General features: G+C 40.0%; 1 protein-coding gene across 1 annotated transcript in view; it reads right to left on the bottom strand.

Moving 5' to 3' along the window:
* Nucleotides 1–1,451: 1,451 nt before the first annotated feature.
* LOC306711376 (regulator of G-protein signaling 6-like) overlaps nucleotides 1,452–17,944 on the bottom strand; it is a 68,001-nt gene continuing 51,508 nt past the window's right edge. The window contains exons 5-17 of the mRNA XM_079180287.1: nucleotides 16,718–16,769; nucleotides 15,467–15,531; nucleotides 15,142–15,218; nucleotides 13,724–13,805; nucleotides 13,480–13,554; nucleotides 12,946–13,047; nucleotides 12,654–12,715; nucleotides 10,319–10,429; nucleotides 9,081–9,206; nucleotides 6,472–6,658; nucleotides 4,403–4,486; nucleotides 3,440–3,493; nucleotides 1,452–1,758 (exon numbers count right to left, since the gene is read on the bottom strand). Of these exons, the coding sequence (XP_079036413.1) occupies nucleotides 1,708–1,758; nucleotides 3,440–3,493; nucleotides 4,403–4,486; nucleotides 6,472–6,658; nucleotides 9,081–9,206; nucleotides 10,319–10,429; nucleotides 12,654–12,715; nucleotides 12,946–13,047; nucleotides 13,480–13,554; nucleotides 13,724–13,805; nucleotides 15,142–15,218; nucleotides 15,467–15,531; nucleotides 16,718–16,769 (1,128 nt within the window). The 3' untranslated portion in view covers nucleotides 1,452–1,707. The remainder of the gene's footprint in view (nucleotides 1,759–3,439; nucleotides 3,494–4,402; nucleotides 4,487–6,471; nucleotides 6,659–9,080; nucleotides 9,207–10,318; nucleotides 10,430–12,653; nucleotides 12,716–12,945; nucleotides 13,048–13,479; nucleotides 13,555–13,723; nucleotides 13,806–15,141; nucleotides 15,219–15,466; nucleotides 15,532–16,717; nucleotides 16,770–17,944) is intronic.

Below are 17,944 nucleotides of genomic sequence, written 5' to 3'. Positions count from 1 at the left end.
ATATGCTTGCCATCCTGATTTTATTTAGTATTTATTCTGTGTCCTAGTTACCGAGAGGAAAAACAATTAGACGGTGTCTGCCGGGTCATAAATAGTATTAGAAAGTGATAAATCCAATTTGCAACAACTTCGGCTCTTCAAGTTTTAAATCTTTTTCAACATTTTCTTAGACATTTATGACTGACTATATTATGAGGTTTTTTATGACATACTGTACCAGGGATTCTCCCATTTTTTATGGGCCGCTGAGGAAAAGAACACACACAAAACAATGTCTTTACATCTCAATTCCACACTAAACTTAGGGTTGTCCACAGACATTACTGAGTTAAGCTAACAGCGTTAGTGTTGATGACTTCATTCCTGTGACTCGCAAGGTGCCGTCTGCAACCGGTAGCTTTCTACAAGTTGCCATTCTGAACCTGCCAGACACTTGTTAGGGGGACGCATTTTGAGTAGCCATGTATTAAATGTAAACTACTGAAAGTTTATTCATTGAGATGGACCTTGGATGAGTAAAATATAACGTAAGGTCAAGTTCGGGGGCCGCACAAAATGTTTCTAAGGTTTTGCCAAACTATAGTCCCGATATATTTATAATGTACTGGACTACTTCTGGTTTTTACACTTTTAAGAATTTTAGTTTTTAAATATTTAAAGCAAATGCTTTTCAGGAGTTTTCAATGTGCGCAACACCAAATTATTGGTTTTATGACCAATCATTTTATTGATTAAAAAAGATCTTAAATGGTGTTAAATTTAACTTCAGTATTCTTGCACAAACAAGATTTTAGAGACAAATTTCCCGGCACTGATATTGCAGATGCACTAGAGGGCGGTGTGTGACTACAAAGAGTAAATATGTCCCTTTTAGAAGGAACTGCATTCAAAGTTGAAAAGGCTCTTTGGCTCTCTTACCACATGTTTCTGGAAACGTCCCATTTCCCCATTTCCTGGGATGTAAAGGTGAAATTCTTTGCAGCTCCTGGAGGAATCAAATGGACACACATGGAAATAACAGGCCAAATCCATCTTTGTTGTGCATTCCTCTTTTTATTATCATGGTCCTCTTTATAGTATAAGGTGAAGAATGGTTCGAGGTCAGCCCACTGACACCTTGTTGCGACCGCCTGAAGTGGAATGTTCTGAAGATAGAATGAAGCCTAACGTTATATCAGATCGCTCATTTAAAGCACGTTTTTGTTCAGATTATTTTTGACAGTACTGGGACATTCCAAAAACAGGTGTGGCTGCCCCCTCCCTCCCCACCCCACCACACTAAACATCAGTGGGATGACACAAGATTAACAACAAGTGAAAGTAAAGCGATAGCCCCTTAAGCTACCATATTAACATGAGTGTAGATAGTAGACAAAAACAACTAGGGAGAAACAACAAAAGCTGCGTGGTGCCGGCTTTTGAGTAGAAACCTCCTAAGAAGAGCAGCATTGTTTATCCTCTGCAATGTGACAGCACTGTCCTGGTGTCGGGTCTGGTGACTTATTGCATGCTGCCAGTCTTCTTTGAACTGATCCGAGGTGAGTTTCAAACGTGGACGGCGGTCCAGTCCGGCGGTCTAGGCATGTTGGGAGCCGCCGTCCGCCTCCCACAGCCACACCCAAACACCCCAGGGTCCTTTTCCACCTGCTCCCCAGGGGTAAGCAGCTCTTCTGGGTATGGTTCCTCCTACTCTTCATCCAGGCCTTGTCAGGACGACTGCATGAGGCCCGTCAGTCGTTTGCCCGTCAGTGACTTGCCCTGGTAGAAAGCAGAGAGATCGAGGGGAAGTGAGGGCTGTCGAGCTAAAAGCTTTTCTGGGGATTTAATAAAAGCGTTGCGGAAGGACAACTGGAAGAAAAGAAAGTCTGCAAAACGTGTATCAAAGCTCAAAATATTGATGGATGGTTTGTAGACAACAAATGATGAGAAGTCAGCGATATGAAGGAAAAGAAATTAGCTTACAAGCTAGATAAATTAAGTACATTAAGAAAACATAAATGTATTGATTATGATTCTTCATGCTCAGCAAACACAATCCCTGACATAGAAACTACATGAATGAAGCAGATAGTGTAGAGCACAGAGGTGTCCTAATCCTCTTATATAGCTTGAATTTTACATCCTAAAATATACATTTAGCCTGCCTATCCTATTCAATATTCCTTCAAACTATTCTTTGTCTGTGGAAATAAATCTGGATGAATGAATTAGTGCAGTGAACAGCTTGTTCCCCTCAGTCAACTAATCACCGCGGGTCTCATTTATAGCCGCTGCGTACGCACAAAACCTGAACGAGGAGCACGCCACTTCCCACGCAAACGCTGTGATCTTTAAAAGCAAACGTGACGGGAGAATACGTGCACCTGTGTGGAAACTTTGACCCCATGCCTACGAACTTTTTTGGAGACGGGAAATTGGCGACCCAGATGGTGAAGTGGTGAATTGAAGCCAGACTGTAGAAATTCAATGTGAGAGGCATCATTACACGTATAATGATGCCTCTCACATTGAATTTCACACGTTACTTTGCACTTATACATTCTCATTCTCATTAAAAGTCAAACCAGCAGTGTTATTTGTGCGTGTAGTGAGCCTTAACTAGAAGCACATTTCAATTGTTTAATATATAAACCAACTCAAACCTCAATTAAAATTTCGCGTCATATTTCATCAATCAACAATCATCCAATAATGTGCAAATATCACCAAGTAACTACGATCTTTTTCATAAAGTCTTGTGTAATGCTGCCCCATAGATACTCTGGCCCTGTAAGGACTGCGTTAATGGAAGAATTAGGATGGAACAAGTGTTCAGGGTTCACTTCATCCACAAGCATCCTCGATTCCTGCTTCTTTTCCTGGTCTTCCTCTCGGTTTGCCATGATTCACCCTGATTTCTATGCATCGGCATTCACGAGGAGCTTTGCATTGACCATTTATGGATGAATGTGGCCGTATAGGGGTGGGATGTGAGGCTGAACCAGCTGCGCACATGTACAGGTTGATTTAGGATTTATTAAAAGGAAATTGCGCACTGGCAGTTGACGCACGGTTATATAAATGAGATCCACGACCATTCCTTAAGACGGATTTTAAGAAATGTCCCCTCAGGGAATGAGCCAAATAAAAGTTAAGTCAGAGTATTAGTGAACATGTTTGATCACTGAGCACAGGCAATAGGAACATTACAACTTTTGATCTTGAAGCTTTTGCGATTATTAACAGTGACCTGAAAAATGACTAATGCACAAAAAAAAGAATCCGTCTAATATTTTCTCATTCGCTAGTTTTAATAACTAATTATTCCCGAGTTCTGCTCCCAAGGAACTGAGTCACTGTAATCTTTCTTCTTGGTGGGATATGATACCAAATGCAAAACTATGTACTTTAATAAAGAATGCAGCTGTGGAGTTAAAGGCAGAAGCAGCGGGACACTCACCACACTACGAGTGAACTTCTCCAGGGAGGTGCGCCGCCCCTGCTCGGTTTCAGGCTGGAGTGACAAAGAAAAACAAAAGTTCAACATTTCAGTGTTCAAAGCCCCCCAAAAAAAATAAAATCATGAATTTAATATGGTGTTATTATATACACAGCCTTTCCACGTTCCAGCTACATAGAGAGAGATTCCTCTGGAGGTATAATAAGTGAGTTTCAATAATTCCGGTGAATCCGCCCTATAAGACGTGTCATTGATGCCCATTTACAAAGCGACCTCTGTGAGATCACTCCAATAATACGTTACAATGACCTTTCCTGACATACTATACTGTGACTTTTTTGTCAGAGATTGGTTCTTTTTATGGGAAAATATTTGTTGGCCTTTTCTAGCCTTCATCAGTGTAGCTGAAGATTGTCAGTTAAGGGGCAGAGAGTGGACTCCATGCAGCAAAGGGTCGTGGGTGACTTTTTAATGACGTTTTTTTATGGTTTATACTGCAATTGTTTTTTTTATGAAATATTAATGACAGACTATTACTCTAACATTTTTATGAGGCATGCATTTCATGTCCAGGGGCAGCGCAAAATGAGGGCCTATGGGCTACACTTTTAGAAACTATGTTAATTACCCAACAGTATATATAAAAGATCAGTCAGATATACACATCAATGCAGCTGATGGGGACCAATTGTCTGCAGAATGAGTGCTCTTACTTTGCTACTTTAGGTAAATCTTGCTGATAATACTTTCATACTGTTACTTAAGGTTTTGAATGCAGGACTTTTATTCAAATGAAGTATTTTCACAATGTAGTACTTTTATTCATGTGAAGGATCCATATTCAAATTAGTATTATTATTCCACCACTGGTGTGATCATACAGACTTATAGGCTAGAGTTTATACAAGATATGTACACAGAAATTGATTTGTGAAATATTGACAAAAAGAGACATACGCATACTTTCTTCCTCAGCAGGTCCTGGTACACGCTGGAGCGCAAGAAGCGTGTATAGCTGTCACTTTTCATCAGCTTGTAGATGTGGTCCTGAATGGAGACAGTAAGAGGCAGAGAGAGAGAGAGAGCCAGAGAATAGATAGTTGCAAAAAAAGCGGAGAGATTACATCTGCAGCTGGCATACACAATTCAAGTTGATGCCATCAAGTTTGACATATTTGGGGATTCAATTTGAAAAAATAATGCAAACTAATATTTCTCCTATTTTTCAAGCTACTCAATCTGGTGAACACAATTGGACTAAAATGCTGAAATATTTATTAGGTATTTAATAATTTGCTTCAGGAGATCATCTCTCCCAAGAAAAAAAAACAAGAGATGGGGAAAGAAGTTGGCGCTCTTGCTCATATGCTGTGTGCATGTGGGAGGATGATACCCTCCTGAACAAACCGTTTCAAGGACAGTTGATTTAATCTCCAGCTGTGTGTATTCTGGGTCTGTTACCAGACAGCATCATTGTGAAGGAACATAAAAGGTCATGGGTCCATCCGGCTATAATAACAGGATGTAGAATAATATTGAGACACTGGAAATTGCCTAGCCCATGTGGTTTTAAGTAATGGATTCAGCCCATTCATTTTTCACGAGTTACATACAGAGTAATGGGGAGAGGATATTTTAGAACAAACCCTGGGCTCCTTTCTTGTCCTAACAGAGTGAATGTCTGACTAAATGTAGCACTTGGTATAATAAATGAGTAGATTTAGATGTAACTGGTACACTCAATGCACCCTTTATTTATTTTAGTTTTTGTGTTGTCCATGTTGTGTCTCATAGGAAACTGTATGGAAGGCAGCGTCCACCCTGGGTTTATTTAGGTGGGTTATAATAACCCTGGGTTATTCTCCCCTTTGCTTTGTTTGATAGGATGTCGTCTGTGTTTCCAGTAAGAAAATAAAATAAAAGAGGGAACAGTGAGCATGTCTTTTGAATGTTATGTTGAACTGTTTTGTTCTGTTGCCCTGTCAAAATGTAAAATACATAAAAAGAATTGAGAGAAATATGGTTATATCACATTTCCAACTTACTAACTTTTCCCTTTTGAGCCTGTCAGAGGAAAACACAGTTGACAGACACCACGCAACCCCCAACACTTCTCTCCACTAACCGTATCCATCTCCCAGCGAGGAGTATTCTCTAGAAATCACTCCGCAATATAAAGCCATTAGTTGGTATTGGTGAAGCGTGTAAGAAAGACAAATGGGGCAGACAACGTTGTGGGATAGAGTTTCTGAAGAGGCAGCACTGACACTGATCACCTAAAGAGATATAAATTAAAAGGGCGATATAGCCTTTCTGAATGGTGCTTAGAATGGTTCCCTGTCGTGCGAGAGACGTTATGAGAACTGAGCTGCGTTATGACTGTATAGTCCTGCTCCTCTTATACATTGGCCTCCGTTAGAACGTATCCCTATGCGAGCTACAGTATGTGGCTAAGAAATCCTGTCCCACAGAAAATTAAAGGTAGATTTAAAAGGTATAGTTCCACCTTTTCGGGTAATGCGTTTATTTGCTGACATAGACACCATTCTCATGTCTGTTTGCTAAATATGTAGCTACAGTCTGATTAGGTTAGTATAAAGCTCGGCTAAGAAATAGTCCAGGATACAACCCCATTGAGTGTATTATTGAGTCTCACTTTAGCCAGACAGGGTCACCTTTCAGCTAACGGGTGCGAACACACACATTTGGCTCTTGCATCACCAAAAGAAACTCTGCATGGTATTTTAAGTACATGGATTATTTTCTTGCTCTCTCTTTTAAAATCTAATTTGCAAATAGCAGTTGTATAGATTGTTATTTCTGTGTGTGTGGGTGAGGGAGTTAATGAGGTTCTGTGAAGTGTTTCATTCAAACTGGGAATGTTAAAAGTGGAGTATCCGTGGGGTGAGGAAAGACTACATCTATAATTGTGACACTATTACCGTTCTTGCACTACCATAGAGGTTGGATGACTGATTTTCAAATCTAATTTGAAATATAACAATTTCTTCCTGTATCTTGTGTTTTCTCACCTGTGCGTCCTCGTAGCTGTATCGTCCGGGGTCTTTCAGGTTTTGGCTCGTGCGTTCGTAGCTGTGAGAGTCCAGGTTGATGGAACTGGGCGCTCCCTCTGCCAGAAACTCTGCCCAAATTTCCTGCGCCCTCTGGGGAACTTCCTGCTGGGGCATCCTCTTCAGGGCCTGCACAGCCCACCAGAACCTGCAAAACAGATCAAGTTCCCCTCAGATAATTATTGGACTTAAAAGAGCGTCTAAACAACCTGATCATGTCAAACAATGCACAGAATTTATTTTTCTGTGGTAATTTATCTGCAAGAGATGAAGCACTTTCACGCAATAGTATTTAACAATCTTTTATCATTTAAGATCGAGTAAAAAACATTTTTTCAAGAGAATTCCAAGAGAAAAATCTTGGAGAGTGTAAGGTTGGAGCATTTCCCTTGTTTCCACTGAAAAAGTTTAAGCCTAACATCCACCAATTAAGAATTTCTTAGCACATGTAAAGTTGTCGACCAGATTATGCCGTAAACGTATTTGACGATTGTGTCTTCTAAAACAATTGAAACCCAAATAAGAAGTGGAATTATCTTTCCATCAGTGGCTTCTTATTGCAACAATTTAATATAAGAACAAATGGGTTGTTTAGAAGGACACTTTTAGAACAAAATGGGATTCAAACATACATGTAACGGTCTTGTGAACTACAAAAAGTGAATGTGAAAAGTAACTAAAAGGGAGTGTAACACACAGATTTGTATTTTCACTGTTGCAAGCATGTGCAAGGCTCTTAAAGCTTCCAGCTGCCTGCCCTGCAGATCAAAACCACATGAAGGATTCAGAAACTATCAAATTCAAATTGTAATATTCAAAGTAAACTGATAAAGCTGTGTGATTGGATAATAAGAAAAGGTGACTCTCATTCTTCTATATGATTGACTTAGGTTTTTTTGGATGTTCAGACTTGTAAATATCCAGTATAATACAGTTCTTATAAATAGAAGCAGGCAATGAACTATGTTAAACATCAGAGGCAGCAGAGAGCCACAGGCTGCGTGCCTCCTATATTAGTTTTGTATCTGTATTGATCTGTGGACTGGTTCAGAGATACTAATATAGAGAGAGACACTCTGGGGTCTGTTTCTCACTCGCTTTCATTCTCTTCCTCAGTAGTGCTTTTCCAAAAGCTCCCTCATAAAAGCAAAAGCAATTAAAGGTCCGAAAAAAGAAACAAGAGAGGGAGAGAGAGAGACGAGGAGAGACTGGTAGGATAGCCAAGAGGTAAGTAGTGATGAGGGTGTATGCTCGCTCTGTCATGTGTATGTGTGCGTTTCCTCCCTATGTAGCTCACAGGTATCAATGACCTCCATGTTGTCTCTCAGAGTTCATTACCAAACTATGATTCCTAACAGATCTCTCGTCTCCTTCTCTCTCTCTTGCCGTTTGAAATGGTCTCCCTCTCACTCACATACGCATCGCAAAGACTCGGGCTTAATGCTGCTCTGTTGCATGAAGGCCTAAACACGATGTAAGGCCATGAATCTATGTCGCAATAAGGGATGAAGTTAATACCACTGTAAATCAATAAGCCCCAATGCTGTGAAATCAACAACTTCATTAAATTACAAGAATACACACGTGCACATTAGTATACATACTGTATAAGCACACACACTTATTTGTTCGCAGTCTTTATGCTAAGCTAGGCTAGTAGCCGATTGGCTCCAGTTCCATAATACAGACATGAGTGGTATTTTTAATGTGTGTATTTCCAAAATGTCACAATAATACTTGAAAGAGCTACGAAGGTGGTGAAAACAAACAAAATAATTTGAATTCTATTCTAGATACACTCATAGCTCTTTATAGCTCTTACCAAGTTTCTCAACAGGCATCAGATAATTTCATCTGATCTGTTCACGTAACACATTTATTTTAGTTGCGCTGCTGCTGAGAAATCATTTCAAAGAAACCAGTTACTGATGTATCTTGCTGAGAAAAACTCAGAAAGCAATTGACTTTCAAGTCCATGTATGCAGCTCAACAGGATGTTTTTTTCCTTCCTTTCTCATTCCTGAAATGTTGTGTTTATGACATTTTGATTTCTGTGAGTGGCACCTTTTTTCTTTGTGTGTTCCAGGTACAAATCCTCCTGTACTGGGAACAGGAAAATACTTCATTTCACAATATTTGTTTCTTCCTGTGTTTACAGTGCACAAGTGGGTTGAAATGGTAGGTTGGAACAACAGGGATGCCAAAGAGAAATCAGCCTTTTCTGGCTATTTTCAGAGCAGTGAAAGCTTTTGTGTAACTGTTATACTCTCTTCACAATGTCACAAGGAGAAATGCAGAAAAAGTGCATTTGTACAGCCTCACATTTACATAGAACCATAGTTTATATCAGCAAATTGAATTTTTCTAATGCTGAATACATTTTCCCTTAAATATACCCCTTTCCTTCTCTTTCTTTACAACAAACCCGAAATGTATAATTGACCACCACCGTGTATCATATGATTTTTTTCACTACCTGGCATTTTTAGAACAACAGATGTAAAAGTTGTCAAAAATCAGTGTAACATGAAAATGTTAGAAATGAGTATTGAAGACTCTTGTGTGCTCACCGCAGGTTTTCTGAGCTAAACTCTGACTCCAGGAACTTTAGGAAGAGCTCCTGTCCTGCCGGGTCCTTCAGGGCCTCCTCCAGAGAGAAACCCCACTTCTTCACCCTCTGTTGACCGGGCTCCTTACTGGGAGAGGATGGAGAGTAAGAGGCAGTATAAACGTCAACCTTAAGTTTTTGCAGGGATGTCAAGATTAAAAAAAGATATTTAATTAAAGGGAACTGGTGGAGAAATGCTCAGTGTAGGGATATATAGTCTAATCCCTTCCTCTGTATTTAATTGATGTTGATGTGAGATTGGTGTCAGGAAAGCTGCGCATTATGCCATTATTCATCGGAAAATCAATTTTAATCTCTAAGGGAATATATTTTCTCCTATCCTACAATTAATGAATTCAGCTGAATTATTAAACTACATTAGGCACAATGATCATATGTCTGCTCTCATCAATTCCTGCATAATTTAGAACGGACCAGTGCAACTCGTTGAGAGCTGCGACTGCCCTCTGTAACTCTTCAGTTCATTACCTTTTCTTGTCAAGATGACATTTCAAAAGATGATGAATTATTTGACATTGTCCAATATGTGTTTGAAACACAAACTGAGGTGGAATATTTGATTAGGATTGATTGAGTAAAGTGAGCGACCTCGGACTTTCGTTCACTAATTCAGAAAAAAGCCAATCACTCAAAGTACTAAAGATTTCCAGTACTCATTGCTGCTGTTAAACCACTCTTGATTCTACAGTATTGCTCTGTTTTATTGTGCCGTGGTTCAAGACACAATTTCTAAAAAAGGGTTGAAATAATATGAAAAGTAAAACTGATGTGATTTTTGAGAATAGTTTTTAGAATTCAATAAACGTCCATATCCAAATATATGTTTCATCGTGGACTTTTTTTAATAGCATAAACAAATGTCATCAGACATATCTAATGTAATTTAAATGAGTAGTCCACTGATTTAGCAATGCAGCCCTGTAACATTGTCGGACTTGGGACGAACTGATAAATCCCCCATTAATCAGTCAAATGAATGGAGCAGAGGGAGAGATATCGTCTTATTTTCCCACATCAAAACCTGACGCCTAACCCAGAAAATATACAATCTCCGTACATTCTAAACACGGATTAGCACTTTTTAAATCAGACTTTGATATGTGACTGACCAGTTATCAAAGGAGGAGGACATATGCACTGACTGTGAAAGTGGATCTGCTTTGGTTTCTGATCTTATACCTGGCCTCCAGATCCCAGAGGGAGGAGTCATCGCTGGTCCAGGGGTTGGACGGCTCCTGTACCGTCACAAACTGGTCATAGTCCATGTACTGCTCGGTGTAGCTTATCAGACTGACCCACAAACATATGCACGCACACACACACACACACAGGGACAGAGGACAGGAGAGGTTGAGGGCATAGCTGGTCAAAAGTTAAGAGACAAAGTTTAACCCTGCACCCATTTTGAACGTTTCAACATTCAATCAATATTTCCCCTGTTAACCTGATTTAATTGTGACTTGAATGCTATCTGAAGTTAATTTAGTAAATGATGAAAAAAAACAAATCGTTAAGCAGGGACATCTGTTCTGATCAAAAGCTCAGATGTGATCCTCCTACCTCTCTTTGATCGTCTGCGATAAACAAGAACCGAGAGACAAAGAGGAGAAAAAAAGTGCAACAACAGCAGCAGGACTCTCAGTTTAAACCGCAACTCAAGAATCTTATCACAAATGTGGTTTCTTTATATCATCATTTAAGCCACTGTTGCATCCCTCCATGACATAATGCATCTGTATTGTATAGAACACATTTAAGTACTTACAAGCTTTGGGAAAAAAATGATTATGCCAGGTCATGGTCAAGTTTTCAAGAAGAGACAAACGCATCTGAGATGTCTGCAGTGTGAGTACAGTAAGCAACAACACAAGGCAAGAAGAGACCCAGGACCACGGACAGCGAACACAATCCATCACACTGCGCTCTTACTTTGTTTGGGAGTTCATGAGCAGTGCTTTGAGAGACAACACGTAAGACTATCTTTGCTCACTACCTGCAAAGCTCTGCACTTTGTTAGTTTGCATCCCGAACACAACAGTAAAATCTATTTAACAGGAAGTGAAACATCATCCTGTGAGAGCCAGCCTTTGACTGCACAGTGAGCATCTATCAAGCTTCTTTATTAAGATGTGCTAAAATAGCTGTAGGGTATCACATTAAAATAGGATTTATGCACGTTTGTCTTTACGGCCATAAGCACAAAGCTGCAATGGTTCAGTCAACACATTATTTTGTTTCAACAGCAGTTCAATCTTACGGTTACAGCTGGATCTCTGACAGAAAAACACTCCAACCTACAGTAGTATCATATGCTTACTGACCCGAAAAGTAATCCCATCTGACAAATTATTCTTAATGTGAAGGGATTAAAAAGAAAATGTATGATACTAGCCGCCTTGCATGTTATTGCCCGAAATGAATTATGTTTTTTTTGGCATATTGTGTCTTGCTGTGTTTGGTTTCATGCCCCAAACTGTACAGAACAATTAAACTCAGCTCTGTACAAGGAGTCAAGAGGTCAAAGGGTCAGGGAGGCAGAGCAGCGCAGCGCAGCAGCCAGCAGTAATCACAGCTTTCCGCTCTGCTGGAAAGTAATGGCCGTCCCGACTGACTGAGCAGAGGACGGGAGCGTCAGGCAAGCAAACACAGGAGCAGATATGCCACACAGGGAGGATAGAGACTAGACACACATGTATAAATATATTTTATCTATAAGGAAGGTGGACAAAATTCCTCCACCCTACCCAGTGCAATGAATTTGTTATTCTCTTTACTTTGACATAAAAATCTTCCAGCACGGTAAGATGTTTTTAAAGCAAATCTGTTTGATTCAAGTATTACAAAAATTCCACCTGCACGTTTTTTCAATTCTGGTGCAGCGTCATGCTGAATTCTTTGTTGTTAACAGATACAAACACCTTAATTAAACAAGTGGATTTCTTATGGCAACAGGTTGCAATATTATTACTACAATGACAGCTTTTTGTTTTTACTTTTTTAAACAAAGTACGTTTTTAGGACAGCAGACAGAAATGAGTTTAAAAATAGATATTTTTGCAGCGCCCATAGAGCATCTCTGGGTCTTCTAACCTCTCTGTAATGATCTAATAAGGTTGCTGGACAGTATAAGGTTAGGTAGGGCAGCTTCTATTTTTCTCTTTTCAATGGGCTGTCACATAAATGGGAGTGGGAGTAACATGCAGGTTGACCTGTGCCTTGCCCTTGGACCCCTATTCCCCATTGACAAACCAATGAGGGGAAGCAGGGAGAAACCACAACCTACTAAACCTGTAAACCCCATCCAGCCCCAAGCAGAACCATCTGCCACTGCTCTTGTACAGATATAATACAAGGGAGTTCAGGCTAGAGACGGCACAGCAGATGTGAAAGCAGGCAGGCGGGATCTTTATGAGAAAAGCTGGTGTCTCCTTCTCAGTCAAAATGGTAGTGTAGATTGAAAAGATAAAGATTAGACACGCTCTTCATGACGTGCACAGATTTCCCTTTACTGTACCTTTCAGCCACTTTCGACATCTTCATACGGTGACGGTCTAGCTGGGTGTTCAGGAATAAGATCTGAAAGAGGAGATGACAGGAGTCAGTCTTGGTTTATGTAATACAAAATAAGTTGTTTTGTGGGGAAAAACAATCTCCTATTGTGCTGGAAAACATTACAGTTCCTGCAATATTTGACCATATAGCATGAAGTGTAATATGCAGTATAGAGGCTGTCATTGTTATGGGAGCACAGTACAAATGTATATACGTTTTTTTTAAATGAGGTAATCGTTTTGGCAGAATTTTACCTCTTTCTCTACATCCTCCTTGGTGCCTTTCCTGCAGTGATGCAAGGGAGTATGTATGGGACTCTGAGACGGTGTTCCCTCCTCCGCCAACCCGTACACTGACTGGGCGGTTTGAAGCGGGAGAGAGACGTTAGAGAGATTCAATGTGTACTTATTGTTTTCTCGCAGCGGCGCAGATAAAGGCATGAAAACAGCTGCTAAGAAAGCCACAATGCACTTGTAAAATGAAATGGGATACAAATTCGTAGTTCAAAAATAATTGCTTGTTATGTCATTAAGGAACAGTGTTGCTATGATTACGTTATTTGTCAATTTATGTCCACTGTAATTAAAGTGATCTGCATCTTTATGTATTCACAGTATTTTTCATTATGGACATTTATTGTAACCAGTAAGTGGAGGTTTTAAAAAACTATTTTTTTTATAAAAGGAGCTTTTCTTTCTTTGTCTAAACCTTGGAGGACCTTCACCTTCAATGACTTTCAGAAAAATGATCACACCAAAGGCCTCACAGCCTGTCATTGGAGCTTATACCTTCTTAACTCTGTGGGGGTTCTTCATGCGTCTACATTTCCTGATGTCCATCTCTGTCGTGTTAACACATCCAGGCTGGAGAAAACACAAGCAAAACAATTACATTAATCTGTAGTTACAGTCAGTACTGGTGATTTGAAATTAACCCAAAGAGAGCTGTGGATGATGAAAAAAAAAATAGACCGTATGTGGGTGGAAGATGAGGTAGACGGCTACAATCTCACACGCGCATACAGAGGCTTACCACAGGTCTATGGACGTCCCAGAAGGCTCTCTCCTGACTGTCAAGGATCTTCCTCTCGGTTTTATCCTTTTTCCTGTCGATCCTGCAGATGAGATGAGTGAGTGTGAGAAATACAGCATGCGGAATCAGGATGGAAGGAAAAGAAGGGGAGAGAGAAAGCCTGGAGATTATAGAGTCTGTACACCCATCAGTTTTTAACAATATTGAAGCTCATGTGCTCAAAAGGTTTGGCATGGCTCTGCACCGGTCTGTGCACCATCTCTTGTGTGTGTGCGCACTGTTCACAACCACTGATGTGTACATACTGCAGCACTGACAGTACACACTGTGGACAGATCTACAGAAAGGACATCGTTCCTTTGTAGTTCAAATAAACAAGTGTCCTACTATGTCTTTACTTGGACATGTAGGCTGTAGCCGTCTTGACAGAATGGCCTTCCCAGAGAATAAACGATTCAATGTTCTACCACAATTTAGTTAATAGTGGAAAATAACTGAGTAAGTTTACTCAAGTACTGTACTTTTGTGAAGTAAAAGTACCTCAAAATTGTATTGTATTCTAATGTCATACTTTATATTTTTGCTTTACTCCATGTGCTTTACTCTTTACATAGCTATATGTTTGTACAAACACAGCTAGTTACTTGTCACATATTCTACCTTAACCAAGCTGGTAAAGGCTGTTTTCAGTTAAAACTTTCCAAGAAGTGTTAATTTTCCATATGGAGGACCTCCAAATTGTAACTCATTGAAAAATGAATAGAAAAAAAAATCAAGATCAAGTCATCTGGACAAAAGAACATAGTTCTGTGAGACCACTGGCGTTTTCCAAAATGTTGGTCACACAGACCAGAAAATAATTCTCAAAAAGAAGCTGCAAGCAACTGGCACAATCACTCTGTACTCAATTATGGGTTGCAGGTGCACACACAAATCCATGCAGGGTCCATAATGTTTTAGTTTTTTTATCTAAAGCTCTTGGGACTATGTTGAACACACTGTTCTCTACACATTGGATTCAGTGTATATCAAGAAATAAATCAAGGAGGGCTCTGGTTCAGTCAGGTATCCATCTTTGTTTTTTTTCCTTTACCCTCTTCTGTCTCCATTTCCCAATTCCTATATGTTCCCAAAGCTTACGGTCCATCATTGATAAATTATGAAAAGGATTTATCATGTTACATACCTCAGAGACATAAAGCAGTAGACATACGGAGCCCCACTAACACCGGACAGTTAATGTTCTAAGAAACCCCATTACAGGAGAGTTAATGTCTGTCAGAAACACTCACTGTTCATGATATGGGATGTCGCACATTGAGGTTTTACTGTAGTGTTTGTCTTTTACCTTAGGTGTGAGTGACATCACTGCACGCATGGTAGTTTCATGAGTTGCTGTGGTAACAGAGCGCACTTACTTGACCTGGGCCTCAGCCTGCATGTAGATAAACTCCCACTTCCTGGCAAAGGCTCTCTGCAGCCTGGCTAGGTTCTCCTGTTGGAGAGAAGAAAGAGACAGAGAGACAAGTTATGATCAAAAATCTCAAAGGGAAAAATATCATAAAAACTTATAAAAAATGAAAACCACAGTTTTTAAGTTTCTGAGATACAATATAGATCTGATATTATCACAGACACATGAATCTGACCTTTAGGGGATTGTGATTGTCTGCCTCGAGCTTGACACACAGATCAATCCTAAGAAGTATTGATCCGTCTATAGAAGGAAAATCCAGCACTCACCGCCTCATAATCTGCCAGCTCCAGCCTGGTCTTGTTCTGCATGGTCCGCTTGCACAGGTAAATGGCTGCAAGAGGAACAGATACAACCGAAGACTGGGATTTATCAGTAGGCCTCTATACACATTCCCCTTCATCCATGCATCTCTCTTCCCCCACGTCCCTGCCTCACCTCTCCTCACCTCCCATGGGATGAGAGTATAATTGGTTTCAGAGGCTGCCTGTCCACCTATCTGTTGCTTTAGGAAAGTAAGGTGGAGTGTGAAGAGGCGCTGAGCCCTAAACTCCAACCATGGCGGCCTCTGTGACAGGATGAAGGGCACGAATGTGGAGTGGTGATTGACTCGTCCTCTTGACTTGTCCCCTCTACAGCGAAGGGTACACGTTGTGCTACAGTTCATAGCTCAGTGGGAGGTCCTTTGTATTTATGTACAAGTATGACCTTATATATAAAAAAGGTATAATAATTAACAATTTAACTAGGTCAAATCCCATTGTTGATACTATATAATACCCATTTAATGCATTTACATTCTGTAATTACCTCTCTTGAAGTTATTTTACATTGGAAATGATTACATCATTTTAATGTTAGCAGCCATTTAAAATTAGTAAATTAATGTAATTGGTTTTCCACGTATCGCAGCTGTACAGTCACTATCAAAACTGTGCATGTAAAGTAGAAACTGAGAATTATTTATACAGTATAGTTGTTTCTGCAGATGAGATTAACATTGTGGGAGTTGAGCTGTGCTCCACAGTCGAGCTATAAATATTCACTTACAGCTACACTAGAGTTTGTTTTCAGTCTTTATTTAATAAGACGTTGCTTGGTGAAGAAAAAAGATGATTTGTAGGAAACATTTTCTAAAGTGCTGTTTGTGATCCACTTGATCCCTTTATTAGTTGTGAATATAGAGGAGTACATTTCACAGTTATGTGTGGATAACTGTATTCTGCTGATTTTCAGAGTGTAGAATGCACTCAACTTTAGCCTCATAAGCACTTGAACGCTCTGAGTTAGATTTACAGACCGGGTACCGGTGACATGTTACAGTTGAGACATTGATACTGATCAACGGCTCTATCATCACTCCTTCATATATCGTATTGTTGTCTTTTATTATATTATATTACGTATTTATATTACAACACTATTCTTGGATAATCAATTTGATTAAAAAAAGCATGAATCCTTCAAAACATAGAGGAATACATACATAAGGAAGAAAAAAGTGACTGTATCCCTCTTACCATAGTCTGTGTTCTCAGGCTCCCAACAGTTGGATGGCCAAAAATACGGTGCCTGATGGGAAAACAAAGTGAAAAAGTGAGAGTGAAAAGATGTGGATCAATCAATGGTTAGTATTTCAAGGACGTAGACTTAAAACTATGCAGGCAATTGCATACTTTCAAAACTTTCCTTCAAAATCTAGAGTGGTGACGATCTAATGATACCGTTGTTACGTCTCTGACACACAGCTGAGCACATGATCGCAATGCACCACTATGTGAGCAATGCAAATATTTTCATTATCAGTATTGAACCGATTCAGAACAGCTGACTCCTAAAGCTTCTCTCCTCGTAAGAGGCATCCTGGGGTACAGCAGAGGCGTGGGAGTACTGCAGCAACACAATAAAGTGAGTAGCGATGAAAGCTGCACAATAAACAATTGGAAAGCTGAATAATAAAGCCAGCAGGCCAAGAACAGACGCTGATAGGATTGGTATTTGACATAGCTTGCAGGGTTTTGAATCGCAGTTTCAAAACCATCTTTAGTTGTTTCAAATGAAAAGAGATTTTTAATGGGTGTTAATTCTTTTGATTTTCCTCCTCTGTGTTTCTCTTTGCCTTGCAATTAATTTGCCTGGAAAATGAAATGCTAATGAATGGTGATTATCTTCATGTAGCTTTTCTACTATGAGGAACGGCCATCCTCCTCCTCCTCCTCCTCCTCCACTTCGCTTTGAAGGAGGAGATCCAAGGTCAAAGCACGGTAATGTGCACTGCCGTCTCGTTTAATTAAACTGCTCCTCTGGCTCCGGTGGAGACTCAGCCCTCCAACAAGACTCAGTGAATATGGAAGGAGGAAGATACTCCGATCATTCGTATCTCACTGTGTGCCCGCCTTGCTGTTCCCCACTGAGGAAGGTGAAAACATTGTTCCCTATTTTTAATTAGGAAATTCTGGATAAAACTGTCTGACGTAGTTAATCAGTGACTTTAATGGCACTGTTTTATCTGTGAACAGTCGAGGAGCAGTAAAATGTCTTTCTTTCCTTATTGTCCCACGATGAGCCTCCAATTCTAGTGCACTACTCAACTACACTACGTCTCTCTGCAGGCTTTTGGTAGCCGCCCAGTCAGCCCGAATACAGACCTGCTTCCCTCGCTCGCTTGATGAATATTTGAACGGATCCCCATTCATTTTTAATAGGGTCACAGGATCCCAACATAGTACTGACAAAGCTGTGGACAG

This window comes from Pholis gunnellus (assembly GCF_910591455.1).
Source record: "Pholis gunnellus genome assembly, chromosome: 19".
NCBI lineage: Eukaryota > Metazoa > Chordata > Actinopteri > Perciformes > Pholidae > Pholis > Pholis gunnellus.
The sequence above is the reverse complement of the archived record's forward strand: the minus strand, read 5'-3'. Positions and strand labels throughout refer to the sequence as shown.